Genomic DNA, 14,171 nt, shown 5'->3' with positions numbered 1-14,171 from the left:
GTGAACACATAAGAACAGCAAGTTCATGGGTTCCGCTGCCAGCAGCTAACCTTCAGGAGACAGACCTCAAAGCCTGCTTTTCTGGGTTTGGAATGCGGGCGATTCTGTGGATGAGGTTCTCTGTTGGATGGGAGCTGGAGGCACCAGCACTTAGAGGAGGAGACGCGTGGACTCTGTCCCTGGCTGACCGCCTTGTTCCTCTACCCAGTCACTGGGCCTTTGCACTCGCCACCACCTTGCATGATTTCTGTCCCTCCTCATGACAATCGCTGAGGGTAAGACCCCCTTCCTCACTCTGCTCTCCTTCCTGCGCCCCTCCTTCTTCCGGTTTGTTTTTATTACACCCAGGTAGATGCCAAGGACTGAGCTGAGTTCAGGTGTTGAGACCCTGAGACTCAGAGAAAAGTCCCTTCCCCTGTGAACTTGGATTCAATGGAGGGTGGAGGGGGTTAAGAAAGGAACAGATCATACCACACATGGGATCTGAGTGTGTGTGTGTGTGTGTGTGTGTGTGTGTGTGTGTGTGTTGGTGCCTGCAGTGGGGACTTGCAACTCTATGGGGGTGCTCAGGGAAGCCTCACTATAAAATCGGGGCAAGGGTGACAATTGAACAGAAAATTTAAACAGGCAAGGAAATGAGCTCCGTGGCTTTTCAAAGAAAAGGTCTGTATATACTTATGTTTTAAAGCAGGAACTGTCTGTGCAAAGACCCTGGGGCAGGACTGAGCACAGCAAGGATGGCAGGGGAGAGGGGAGGAGGGAAGGCAGGGAGAGAATGGAGAAAGCTGTGTGGGCTGCAGGAAGGACCTAGACTTTTATCCCAAGGGAGGTGGGAGCCATGGAAGGCTGTGGGCAGAGGAGGAAGAGACCCTCACTGGGGTCTCAGAATGTTTGGGAGCATGTGCTGCCCTGTGGGTCCCCCTGGACCTCTGCCATCTCCAGACATCTCTCTTCATTGATGTCTCTGCATGTCTCTTTGTCTCTGGGACCCCCTGTCCATGGTCTCTGTCCTGTGTAACTGGCGCCTGGCTTTCTGTACCTCAATGCTGACGACGATGGTCCGGCCCACTGGCAGCAGCTTGTGGTCCACAGTGAAGATCCGGTAGAGGACTGGAAGGCCGTGGGAGAGACAGAGGAGCCCATGAGACCTGGCCCCACACCCTGGGGCCTGGCCCTCCCCAGCCAGCCCAGCCCGTACCCGTGGAGCCGGGAGTGTAGATGGTCTTGTCTGTCTGGATGAAGAGGTACCCGCTCTGAAGGCTGACCAGCACCACCTTCTCCACCATCGTGGCCCCGAAGTTCGCCAGGACAGTCACAAACTTGTGGCCCTTTTCCGACCTGAACTCCTTGCTGGCTGGGATCTAGGCATGTGCCAGGGGATTGTTAGGGGTCTGCTCCAGGGTCCCATGCCCTGTGTCCAGATTCGGGGCCCTTGGCGGGGCTGTCACCTGCTCCTCTTCCCCAGGGAACCTGCCCATCATTTTACTTTGCCTGTGTTGTCCAGGTTGGGAGAGGGCAGTGGCACCAGGAGCAGGAGCCAAGGGGGATCAGAGAGTGGACTGAGGGTGGGCTCAGAAGAATGACAGGGTGGGAACTCAAAGGGAAAGGGACTCAGAACGTGGCTTCGACTCAGGAGAGGAAATTAAAAGGGACTGAAACCTAGGGAACGGACTTAGAATAGAGAGGAGACTCTCAGGAGGAGACTCAGAGGAGAAGTTCCAAAGGGGAGGAGACTCAGAGAGGGGCGGGGTCAGAAAGGGAGGAGACTCAGAGATGGGAGGGGCTCAGAGGGGAGAGTTTCGGAGAGGGGCGGGGCTCAGAAGGGGAGGAGACTCAGAGAAGGGAGGGGATCAGGGGGGAGGAGACTCAGAGAAGGGTGGAGCCCAGAGGGGAGGAGACTCAGAGAGGGGAGGGGCCCAGAGGGGAGGAGACTCAGATGGTGGAGGCTTGTAGGGGAGTAGACTCAAGGGGGTAGGGGCTCACAAGGGGAGGGGATAGAGAGGGAGGGGCTCAATAGGGGAGCAGCAGACTCACATGGTGGAGTTTAGAGGGGGAGTACACCCAGAGGAGGGGCGGCAATCAGAGGAGGGGAAATTCAGAAGAGGCAGGGCCTGAGAAGGAGGACGCCCAAGGACATGGTTCAGAGGGACAGACCACAAAGAGTGGGAGGGGCTGTGGAGGTCAGCAGGGCTGGTTCCAGTCTGCGCCCACCTTGATGGTGACGTTGCCCAGGTGTCCGGTGGCACCACTCAGCACCGTCTTCTCACTGGACAGCACTTGCTTCTTGGCTGGAAAGTCGTGGACCGTGACTGTGACAGGAACATCCCCTTGAACTTCGTGGGCCTCCAGCACTATGTTTTCCTCATTCTCCAGCCGCAGGATGTTGGGGGTGATCATGGAGTACCTGTCCAGTGGCGCACAGAGCTGTATTCCCAGGGACAGGAGACTCCAGCCCTAGCCTGGTCAGTGCCTGGATGCTCCTCTCTTCCCTAGCTCTTTGCCTCAGACCCTGAAGGGGATCCAATGACAGCCTGGGACACCTGCCAGCCTCAGGTCCTGGCTATGCCTTCCTCTCTGGCACTGTCCCCTCCCTATCCCCATGGGAAGGATGGCAGTCACCATGACCTCCCACCCCCTCAGCTAGGTGTACCCTGATTTGAAAGCATGAACATCTAGGGCTGCAGTTTCCCACCAACCCCTGATCCTCAGAAACAAACCCAGCATCCCTCTTAAGTCTCTAGACTTCCAAACCACAATTGCCTAAACCTATATACCCCTCAACCTCTAAACCTCAAGTCCTAGAATACTCCAAACCCAAACTTAAGCCTCTGGCACCACGTTCTTATTAAATACAACCAGATCCACACACTCCCAACCCTGCATAAACCCAAAGTACCAAATCACTAAGCCTCCAAATGCTGAAACTCATGATTTCTGAACTGTTTGGACTTGTTAGCCTCCAGTTTACTCCAACTCACAATTGCTAGACACACAGACCCTCCATCCTAAACCTCCAGACACTCAGTTCCATAAATGTGCAAACTCCAATTCCCCTGTGCCTGGATTCCACGGAAACCCAGCCCACAAACACCCCAGCCAGGCAGCCCAAATTCTCATGTCCTACCACCAACCTGAAATCCACAGACACCATGTGCATCTGGATTCTACAAGGACCTGAAGCCCAAATGCCTGCTCCCACCTGGGTGCTAGCTACTCACATGGGGTCCCCCAGGGCCAGGGGGAGGCTGGTCAGGAGCAGCAACAGCAGACTGGGACCTGAGGCAGGTCCCATGGTGCAGGGAGAGTGGAGGCAGAGTGACAGAGGAGAGGGAGAGGACAGGGAGGAGTGAGCAGAGCCGCTGGGAGCTCCTTTTATCCACTCGGCCTCTCCCCCACTCAGCCCTTCCTTCCCCTGTGGTCTTGCCCCTCCCAGGGGCTGCCCCAGATTGCTCAATACATTTCCTGAGGGTTTCAAGCCCTGTTGCCAGCAAGTCCAGGGGTTAGTAACCTGAGGGCACATCCCCCTTTAACAGCAAAGTCCTGTCCCCTGTCCTTGGCAATCTCAGGGTCAAGGCCAGCTGGCCAGCCAGGATTGCTCCCCTTTATGCCCAGTCTGTGGTGGAGAACACTAGGGTCCTGAGGGTCCTCTATCCCAGATATTGGAGCCTCATTCATAGCCCATGTCTGGCCATGCATTTATTTGTGAAATTTTTAAGAGAAGAAAGTCTCCTCTAATGCTTGGGCTGGCCCTGGACTCTTGAGCTGAAATGATCCTCTTTCCTTGGGTCTCCAAGTAGCTGGGACAACAAGTGTACACCACTGCTTACCATTCACACATTTATTAATCAAACCTGTCCCATGAGTCCATCTATATGCTGATTCTGGAACCTTACTTCCGGAGACTTTCGTGCTGAGAGAGGAGGAGTGGTGGAAGGGACGGAGCTCAGCACCCACACTCGCAGCCCCATGAATGTTTTCACCAGCAGAAAAAATCTCTGCTCCTTGGGGGATCAGGGAAGGCTTTGGAAGAAGAGGCCTTTCAGGTGGGCTCTGAAGTATGCATAGGGATTCACTATACTGGTGATCCTTTTGTAGGGAGAGGGGAGCCTGGAGCTCCCTTCACCTGACCTTGGCCGAGTGCCTGACTATTTTTAAAAAGTCATCAAGGAGGAAAGTCTTCATTTCTACTTTTTGAACCTGTCTTATTTCAACATTGTTTTTTAGGATATTGTTATTTGAAGTTGTACTTATTTGCTTTTTTGTGTAGGTAATTCATGCATCCACGTGGTTCAACAGCTAAAAGGTACCACAGGGTGTGAAAGGGAAGGTCATCTTCCTCCCACGATTCTTAAAACTAATCTGAACACATTCTGCATACCACTCTTCTCTCCTCCCAGGTCGCCTTGCTTTTTCATGAACACTATACCCTAGTGAACACTGGTGTTCAGAGAGCTTCCTCATTCTTACAGGGAACTACTTCCTAACATACTGTGTGAAAGAATCCAGGGTCCTCTTGAGGGGCACATAGACTTCTGTGGTTGCAAATCACTCTCGAAGTGAACGGTCTTGACCTGCTCCCTTTCCTAGCTTTGAGCTTCCTAGCTGTGGTCTTTGGGCCAGCTCCTGATAAGCATTCTGAGCCTCAGCCTCCTCCTGCAGAATGAGTTGTTTTGCAACTACAGGAGAAAGTGCTGGGTCCACATGTACATGCCCCGCTGACATTGCTAGACACTGCCAAGTTCCCCTTCCTGGGAGCTGTAGTGATTTACCCACTCCTCAGCTTACATGAAATGCATTGCCAATTTCCCCAGGGCCTGGTCCCCAGAGCATGTGGGCAGGCTTTTGGATTCTTGCAACCTGGGTACAAACTGGAAGCTCAGTGTCATTGACATTTGCATACCTCTGATGCTCAGAGGTGTTGTCCCCTGACACAGGAGGTAAAGGGTTAATGGGAATGGTGTGAGGGTGGGGGGTCTTGATCCCTGGAAAGGTGGTTTCCAAACCTTACTGAAAAGGTTAAAGGGGAGTTTGCTCTGATTTCCTGTAAACCACACCCTGTCCCTGGCTGTGCCAGGGTGGGGGAGGCCTGGAGAATTAGAGCAAACCTGGCTTCTGTCCCTTTGATTGCAAAACCCTCTCAGGGGAGACAGAAGATGAAAACACTTGCTCAAACTGATCCCCCGTGGCCCCCATGACTTCCCCACTCCTTCCTCCCATCAGCCACCCTATTTCCTGGTTTCATGATGGCCCTAAACAGGGGGACTGGGGCACTGGCAATGCTGACGAGGGACTCCTGTCCTGCTGCAAGGATTGGTTCCTTCTTCTGGAGCCTCAGTTAAGCCATCTGAACAGTGGCCCACAGGACAGTGCTGCTATGTGCCCTTGGGAGGGGCCCAATGCCTAGAAGTCTCCTGGCTGAGATGGGGGGATCAATACAGGGTCGCCATCCTTCAGGCTCGTGGTGCTGGGGATCTGGATGGGCTCCAGACCTGGTGACCACAGGCAAGGGGGCTGGAAGGGGAGCCAGAGGCCTGGAGAGGACCAGGCCCACTGGGAGGAAGGGGAATTCCTGGGCCTCGTGGCCTTTCTCGGGATGTGTACACATTGTGTCCAGAGGCTTGGGAGGGGAATGGTGGACAAGATGAGCCAGCAAGGGAGGGGTGGGGGTTCCCAGTGGAGGCCCAGGAAGCCCAGCACTCTTGTATCTGGGCGGGGCCAGGCTGCTGGCTGACAGGTAATGGGGCATCTGAATGGACTTACTCTGAGCAGGTGCGGCAGGCCCGTACCTTTAGGTCCCACATGCAGGCATTCAAGCAATCTGCGAGTATTTAGGGGAAAAAATGGCATCTTTCCTGAACATGCCTAGAATTTTTTCTGGACATTGGTCCCGACTCGGTCCAGTGTAGCTGCCGCGGCCACCGAGTTGCACTGTGTTGGTGTCACCCATCTGTGAAGTCTACAGGAGGCTGCGAATACTGCACTATTTACATAGGGGACTTGGCCATCCTCAGATTTGGCACCCCTGGGTGTCCCATAGGAACCAGGCCCCTGAGACTGCTTATTATTTTCCTGATGTTGAGATTTAACTGGAAGTCCTGTGTTTGATCTAGCACCCCCAGATGGGGTGCAAGGAGGGGGGTAAGGATTTAAGGGTGGGTCCCAGGCGCCCCACTGCACACCTGCCTGGGTACACCCTGCCCCCATTCTTTCCTCTGAGGACTGGCCAGCTAGTGTTTTCCCAGAATCTCCCTCCAGGACCCATGAGAGGCCATCCCCTTCTCCCTCCTCATTACTCATTAACCCACAGGTGACCTTGACCTGGCTGAATCAACCAACAGCCCCGTGTGTACACTCCGCAGACAACCCCCACCCCAGGAAGACACAGGGAAGGGAGGTTTGGGTCCCAGCTCTGCAGGCGCCTCCCATCCCAGCCTCAGTGCTGACTCTGTCATGCTGAGAGGAGCAGGCAGGACCCCATCTGCTGGTGAGAATGCAGGGACACATGATAAAGAGGACACCTGGTTTGGTGCCCTGAGCAGCATGTTTGTTGAGCCAGTTTGTATTTTTACTGACCCCTACTTCTTCTCCCCCTTGCCTGACTTTGATGACAGCCAGCAGACCCCCAAGCCAGTCCTTCTTTCCTCTCCCTGGATCTGGGTGCTAGCAAGCCCCTGGGTCCCTCCCAGTCTATCTTTCCTCTCCTCCCCATGGCCTCTGCTCCCGCCTGGTCCAGCCTCTTCCGTCCAGCTTGTCTTCTCCACAGTGGCTGGGGACTGTTTCTAAAATCCATTCCTTCAACAAAATGATAAAATGGAAAATTCCAGAAATAGCTGGGTACAGTGGTATATCTCTGTAGTCCTAGCTACTCAGGAAGCTGAGGCTGGATAATTGCTTGAGCCTAGGAGTTTGAGGCCCCATCCTTCCTCTCCTTCCCCAAGCCCGGGCAGGCACTAGGTTTGTCTGTATGGATATTTCACAGAGATGGAAACAGCCGGCGTCTTCGTGTCAGGGTTAATTCATGGGCTGCTGTGGCTGAGGCTCCTCTGCAGCGCAGCATGGATCACGCCTCACGGCTCCATTCCCTTAGGGCAGAATGATGTTCTGTCATGAGGATGAACGGAGTTTTCTATGGGCATTCCCCCATGGAGGGACACGTTTCCCCTTGGGAACTGTGACTAATGCTGTTGGGAGCAGAGGTGCTGGTCCAAGGACCAGTTCTCAATATATTTACCAAGAGTGGAATTGCTGCTGGGATCGTGTTCTGGGGATTGAACCCAGGGCTTCGTGCATGCTAGGCAAATGTTGTGGATTGGATGTGAAGTGTCCCCCAAAAGCTCACGTGCGAGACAATGCAAGAAGGTTCAGAGGAGAAATGATGGGATTGTGAGAGTCTTAACCCAATCAGTGAATTGATCCCTGATGGGATTAACTGAGTGATAACTAGAGGCGAGTCAGGTGTGGCTGGAGGAAGTGGTTCCTTGGGGGCGTGGCTTTGCGGTGTATATTTTGTATCTGGAGCTGGAATCTCTCTCTCTCTCTCTCTCTCTCTCTCTCTCTCTCTCTCTCTCTCTCTGTTTCATGATCACTGTGATGTGAGCTGCTTCCCTCTGCCACACTCTTCCACCATGATACTCTGCCTCACCTCAGGTCCTTGAGGAATGTAGAGGCATTTTTCTGGACTAAGAATTCTGAAACCGTGAGCCCTCAAATAACTTTTCCGCCCCTACAATACTGCGGGTCAGATCCTTTAGTCACAGCAGTGAAGACAGCTGACTAAAGAGCAACCCACCTTCCACTGAGCCACACCCAGCCCTTTGTATTCTATTTTGAGACAAGGTCTCACTAAGTTACCCAGGATGGCCTCAAACTTGAGGTCCTCCCCTGCCTAAAATGTTCCAGTGACTTCCCACTGAGCTGACAGGGTGGGCAAATTACAGCCCATGGGTCAAAGCCAGCTGGTTCTGTTTCTGAGCAGCCCTGGACAGAGCTCAGGTGGCTGCTATGATGGTGAGACTGGAGAACCTGCTGGGGTGGCGGCCTCTGCCTCTGTCCACCCAGGCCACCCTCCAAAACATGTTCATCACCACCTCCAAGTTGGAGCCTCCCTTCAGCCACTGCTGGGCGCTGATGGGTGTGATCTCCCTTGGGAGGCAGCAGCTCCCATGCTGCCTGGCCTCTGGACGGCCACTGCAGAGGACAGCCAGGCCCTGCCCAAACACTTTGCTGGGACTTGGTTGTTACTGGAGCAGAGAAGGAAGCTGCATTGAGGGCCAACTCGAAGCTCCCAAACTGCCTGCATTTCAAGTGACCCTTGGACATGTCACTCTGGCCAGAGTATGACTCCAGAGTCAGCACCCAGTGCACCCAGCCCTCTGGGCGCCTCTCCCCCTGGTGGCAAGTCTGAAGTGCCCTCCCTGGTTTTTGTCATAGGCTCAAATTTGCCTCTTCACACTGCCCCCCCCGCCTTAAAATAGTAACTCTCTGGCTCTTATTAGGCAAACCTTGCTTTCTTTGTCCTTAATAGATCCTTGTGGTCTCTACCTGGGGCTTTCTTGGTCCTCTGGCTCATGCCTTTTGGGTCACTCTGCCCAGGCATCTCCAAGAGGGAAACAATCTTCTCTTCCCTGGATGTCTTGAGACAAGTTCCTCCTCCTCATCTGGCCTTGACACAAGAGACCCCACTTCAGAGGAGCTGTCCCTGATCACCTGTGTTGGCCAAGGGTCTCCAGAGAAAGATACAACAGGAGAGAGTAAGATAGACAGAGAGACAAAGACAGACAGAGAAACAGGGAGAGAGACAGAGACACAGAGATAGAGAAAGAGAGACAGGGAGGAAAAGAGAGAGGGACAGTGACAGAAAGAGAGAAAGAGGTAGAGGTAAGAGAAAGAGCAGAAACAGAGACAGACAGAGACAGGAGAGAGCTGGACAGGGAGAGGCCCATGTATTTCAGGAAAGAGCTCCCAGGATGGTGGGTGTGGGCAGGCCTGAAATCTGCAGGGGCAGCCAGCAGGTGGAGGCCTCTGGGAAGAGCCCGAGGTGCGGCCTTGCATCCAGGAGCTGGGAACGGAGGCGGAGCTCTGCCTCCTATGTCATGGCCTTGAGGCAGAAGCCCTTCTCAGGACACCTCAGTGTAGGCTCCTCAGGTGACCGGTCATCTCCGACCCTGCCACCCAACATCATCCAGGGCCAATTCCTGACCTGCAAGTCCACTGAGATGCGAATCCCACCACAAAGACCTCCCCAGCCTCAGTTTTGGTCCTGGTCACTGTGACCAAATGCTCCACCCAGCTGGGACAACCAGCCGGGACAACCTTTCTGGTTGCCCTCCTCCATTTCTGTCTGGCTGAGTCCCTTCTGTCCTCCTTCCCCCCTTTCAGAAGGTCAGGTTCACAAGATCCCTCCTGTGCTGGTCACAGAACTGTGCACAGCAACCCCCAACACCCCCGAGGGTTAAAGAAATGAATACAATGGCCCCAACTGAAGCCAGGGTTTTGAGGTGAAGCCAGATCCCCCTTCTGCTGGCAGATGGGTTTGAGCAAACTGTGTCTCGCAGGTTTCCTTCTGGGGCCTTCTTGTCCAGCCAATGTGAAGAATAAAACCCACAGACAATAATGAAAGGGGAGGCTGAATGGAGCAGGAGTCACGACCTGAGAAGAGGGAATTCCCGAGATGCCGAGGGAACTGATGGTGTTACAGCCCCGGGGCCTTCCGGGAAACTGAGGCAGCGCAAGACCCCCCCCCACTCAAGCCCCGATGCTTTCCATCAACTCAGAAAGATTTCAGACATGTCACCCAGAGTAACAGGCATGAGTTTATTGAAGGTTTGGGAAAAGGGAAAGGGGACATTCTCAAGGGACAGAGAGGAGATGGACAACAAGCCTCGTCTGCACTCCAGATTCATTGGAAATCCACAGAAGTGTCCAGAGATTTCCCCCACATCTGCCTCTTGAGTTTTGATTGACAGCAGGATGACATCAGACTTCCAAATCCCCATGCTGACCCTTTCTAATAGGATTCTTTTTTTAAAAAAAAAATTAATAGCTGTAGATGTTCAGTGTGACTTAATTTTATTTATTTATTTTTATGTGGTGCTAAGGATCGAACCCAGTGCCTCACACATGCTAGGCAAGCATTCAAACAGCCCCTCTAATAGGATTCTTTTTTTTTTTTAAAGAGAGAGTGAGAGAGAGGGAGAATTTTAATATTTATTTTTTAGTATTTGGCAGACACAACATCTTTGTTTGTATGTGGTGCTGAGGATCGAACCCGAGCCGCACGCATGGCAGGCGAGCGCACTACCGCTTGAGCCACATCCCCAGCCCCTCTAATAGGATTCTTAACGCAACATTCTTAGAGATATTATGGGGAGAACTATTCTTATATCCTGAAGTGCCAGGATCTGGTCTGTGGAAAGAGTCACAGCCGTCTTCCCCTTTGGGGTAACTTGGGTTCCTCTTGTCAACCTTATTTCCAACCTGCATTTCTCCTGCAGATAATAGGTAGTTTCCTGGGGAATGTGACATATCCTGTCCACTAAAGCCAGGCAGGGCTGCAGGTCAACTGCTTCTTGGGAAACAAAGGCATCCAGGGCTGAGCACAGTGGGCTCGCTTTGTGGAATTAGTCCCTGAACCTCGAGTTCCCACCACTCACCTCTGTCAGCCCCTGGCACAAGCAGGGGGGCCGCGAAAGTGAGAAAGAAAAGGACCCAGAGAAGGTCAAGGAGGTGGGGGGTGTGACAGGGTGAGCCAGGGACCCAGGGAGAAATGAGGCACCAGGGACCACCTTCACAGAGCCTCTGGCATTTGGGGGCACTAGGAAGTGCCTAGGGCCTGTGAGGTAGTATCCCCCACGTTCCTGGATTGGGAGGTGGGGCCTTCCTGGACTTGGAATTCTTAGGGGGAGGGAAGTACCCTCTATGATGGTTTGAGAACGGCATTCATTAGCCCAATGTCTCTCTCTATAGCATTGTGGGCAAATACCCGGTATTCTACTCCTTTGATACCTAGTTATATTAAACCCTCCTCCTATGGGGCAATTCCTTTTAAAATGTCCTGTTTGTTCACAATTGTAGCATGTTTTTGGCCTGGCATCTAAAACCTGTTGTACTGCAGCTGCCAAGACTTGCCCTTGTTCATTAATGTCTCTACATAATTTAATATGTGTTTAAATCTTCATGTTTCCATGGTCTAATGACCTCTCTGCACCAATGATTTGCTTGCTCATAAGCCAGTTGTTTTATTAATGGCATTGCTTGTTCTGTATTCCCAAAAACTCTGGTAGCTGTTTGAATAAGCCTATCTACAAATTCAGCATAAGGTTCATTAGCTCCTTGTGTAACCTTAGATAATTGACCTTGTAAACCTCCATGTCCTTGTAAAGTCTTCCATGCGCTAACCACATCTGCAGCAATTTGTGAGTATATGGCAGGATCATATGCAATTTGTTGCTGCTGATCCTCATAAGGTCCCTCTCCTAACAACATATCTAGATTTCTCTGAGGATAACCGGCTGCTGCATTTCGCCTAGCCGTCTCCGTGCAAAATTCCTCATTGGCAACCTTCCATAACAGGTATTGTCCTCCATTTAGCACAGCTTTACACCTACTAGTCCAATCTGCTGGCGTCATGTTCAAGTTGGTAATGGATTCCACCATGCTTACAGTGAAGGGTGCTTGAGGACCTTAGGTTGTTACAGTCTCTTTTAGCTGCTTCACTGTTTTGAAATCTAAAGCATGGTGAATTCGCTGCCTTTCCTGCCTGCTCAAATACAGGGCATGCTAATATTTGAGGTCCTGTCTCAGGATCCCATCTATCAACTACGGGGATTGGGGGCCTCCCAGCATATGGAGGTGGCGCTGTTGGTTGGACACTTACACCCTCTGGTGATAGAAAGGTGTTAGTAGCAGTCTCCTGTTGTAACGTTTCCCCTGATGGCTTTTTCTGCTCTAAACTTTCTTCCTCTGTCTCACTAGCTCAGGAGACCTTCTCTTTTACTTGAATCTTTTCCTCTAACTCGAGAGACCTTCTCTTTTACTTGAATCTTTTCCTCTGACTAACTCGAGAGACCTTCTCTTTTACTTGAATCAATATGTCTTCTCCTTCCTCTACCATTGTCTGAACTGAAGGCTTTGGACTAAGCAACCAAGATACCAATGCCCACAATGGCAATGTGCCAACTGGCAGAGTCCCTGGGCTTTTCTTTTCTATTCTTTTTAAATCTTCACCATGATGGTTCCATTGTGATATATTTAACAACTCCTCCTTAAAAAGCCATGGGCTACATTTTTGTATTGTATCAACGTATGCCCTGACTGTTCTTGATTTTACTGAGATGCCTTCTTCCTCTAACAATTCACTTAACAGTCTTTCGGTTTGTTTTTTACTAATTTCTGATCCCGTATTTCTACTATAATGCAACCCAACAAGCTGACGCCAAATAAAACCGAGACAGAATGAAACAAAAATGGAACAACACAAAATCATTATATCAGCCTTTCTATCCTCCTGAAATGTCCATCCGTCCTTTCTCCCTATCTGTTCCTCAGATGTGAGCAGTTTTTCTTCCGTCTCACTCATCTCCAGGGACAGGCAACTTAAAACAAAAGCGAAACAAAAGGAAAGAAGAATCTTAAAATGGCTCCCCATCCTCTCGCCCTGCCCTCAGGGGCGAGCAGTCTACCTTCTCACTTACCCTCAGTCCTTCCCGTGCGGGCCACCAAATGCGTCAGTCTGGCTGGGCACAATTCACAAGCCACTTGTGAAGCACAAGCGAACTTTATTTTTAGAACACACACCTCACCACTGGAGCTCTACAGGAATTCTCTCAGAGCCCAACTGCCACCACAGGCTTCCCAGGAGCCGCTCAACCTCCCACTCCTCCTGCTCTTGAGGCTGATTGGCTGGGTTATGTGGGCGGAGCAAAAAAGTCACCCAATGAGCAACTCCGTGGTCTGAAAGGGCGGGGAAACAGCCCAATGAGCATCCCTGCAGAGGAGCCAATCAGCTGGCAGCTGGAAGCTTGCTGGGGCCACCATGAGCCAATCAGCTGGAAGTTTGCTGGGGCCGCTGTGAGCCAATCAGCTGGAAGTTTGCTGGGGCTCCTTCGGCTGTGGCTCTCAACAGCTGTACACCCTTCCTCCCAGAGCAAAGGGACTTCCCCAGATGACCTCAACCCTGGCTGGATACCAGGATCCCACCCATGCCCAGGCCCTTCCCAGAATTCAGATTTCAAGGGACTAGATGTGCACTTTGAAGAGGCACTTGCCATATAAACACCCCCACCCCTAACCTGCCCCACTGTGGCTGCTGCTCCCAACAGCACTGGTGAGGCTGTGACCTCAGCAGGCCCAAGCTCCCTCCCCCTTGCTGACTCATGTCTTCCCCTCTCCAGTCAGAAATACCTCCAAGGCCACCCACCTGCCAGCAGCCCCTGACGCCCCCTCTGGGCACAACCGCCTGCGCATCTACCCTTGGAGCAGTCACTAATCAGTTCTGGCCCTTTATAAGTGGGGACCAAGAGGGTGGGGTGAGCCTGGAGCAGGGCCAATGGCAGGCCTGTGAGACCTGCAGATGAAGGGCAGACACAAAGGAGACAGGTGAGCAAGAGGGCAAGGTGCAGGTGGGGATGAGGGGACAGGCAGAGCAGCCTGTGGTGCTGGGAAGAACAGGTGAAGCTCAGAGGAAAGGGCTCCTAAAAGGTAAATGTGACCGAGAATGTGGGTGAGGACGTTGGAAAGAGCCCAGAGAAGAGATCCAGAGAGGGCTGAGGGTGAGGACCCAGAGGGCCATGCAGAACACAGACACCTGCAAAGGTGATGCAGGTGAAGATGTTCAGGACGGGCCAGGTGAGGACAAGCAAAATGCAGGTAGATATGGCTGAGGGTGCAGAGGACAGCACAGGTGGGGGTTCAGCAGGGAGCACTGGTCAGATTCAGTGAGGACACAGGTAAGCAAGCAGGTGAGAACTGGGTGCAGAGGCGGGGGCTGCTGGCAGGGAGGGGGTGAGCATTCAGGTGAGGACGCAGCTGGAGGGCAGGTGAGTTAGGGCTTACTTCAGATGAGGTGCAGGGCAGGCTGCAGGGTGGCAGGTGAAGGAGGGAAGAAGGTGGGGAACAGGGGAGACAGCAGGTGCCCCTTTCCTCTCACAAAAGACTCCAGATTTGGGGAGACG

The 14,171-nt window shown here is 52.5% G+C and overlaps 1 protein-coding gene across 1 annotated transcript in view; it reads right to left on the bottom strand.

Annotated features, from left to right (window-relative positions):
- Window positions 1-3,334, bottom strand: part of LOC114084404 (complement C3-like) — a 28,762-nt gene extending 25,428 nt beyond the window's left edge. The window contains exons 1-4 of the mRNA XM_071603439.1: window positions 3,219-3,334; window positions 2,212-2,404; window positions 1,199-1,361; window positions 1,040-1,110 (exon numbers count right to left, since the gene is read on the bottom strand). Of these exons, the coding sequence (XP_071459540.1) occupies window positions 1,040-1,110; window positions 1,199-1,361; window positions 2,212-2,404; window positions 3,219-3,292 (501 nt within the window). The 5' untranslated portion in view covers window positions 3,293-3,334. The remainder of the gene's footprint in view (window positions 1-1,039; window positions 1,111-1,198; window positions 1,362-2,211; window positions 2,405-3,218) is intronic.
- Window positions 3,335-14,171: the final 10,837 nt, after the last annotated feature.

The sequence above is a fragment of the Marmota flaviventris genome, chromosome 1 (assembly GCF_047511675.1).
Source record: "Marmota flaviventris isolate mMarFla1 chromosome 1, mMarFla1.hap1, whole genome shotgun sequence".
NCBI lineage: Eukaryota > Metazoa > Chordata > Mammalia > Rodentia > Sciuridae > Marmota > Marmota flaviventris.
Note: the sequence above shows the minus strand (reverse complement) of the source record. Positions and strands in the feature narration are given on the sequence as shown.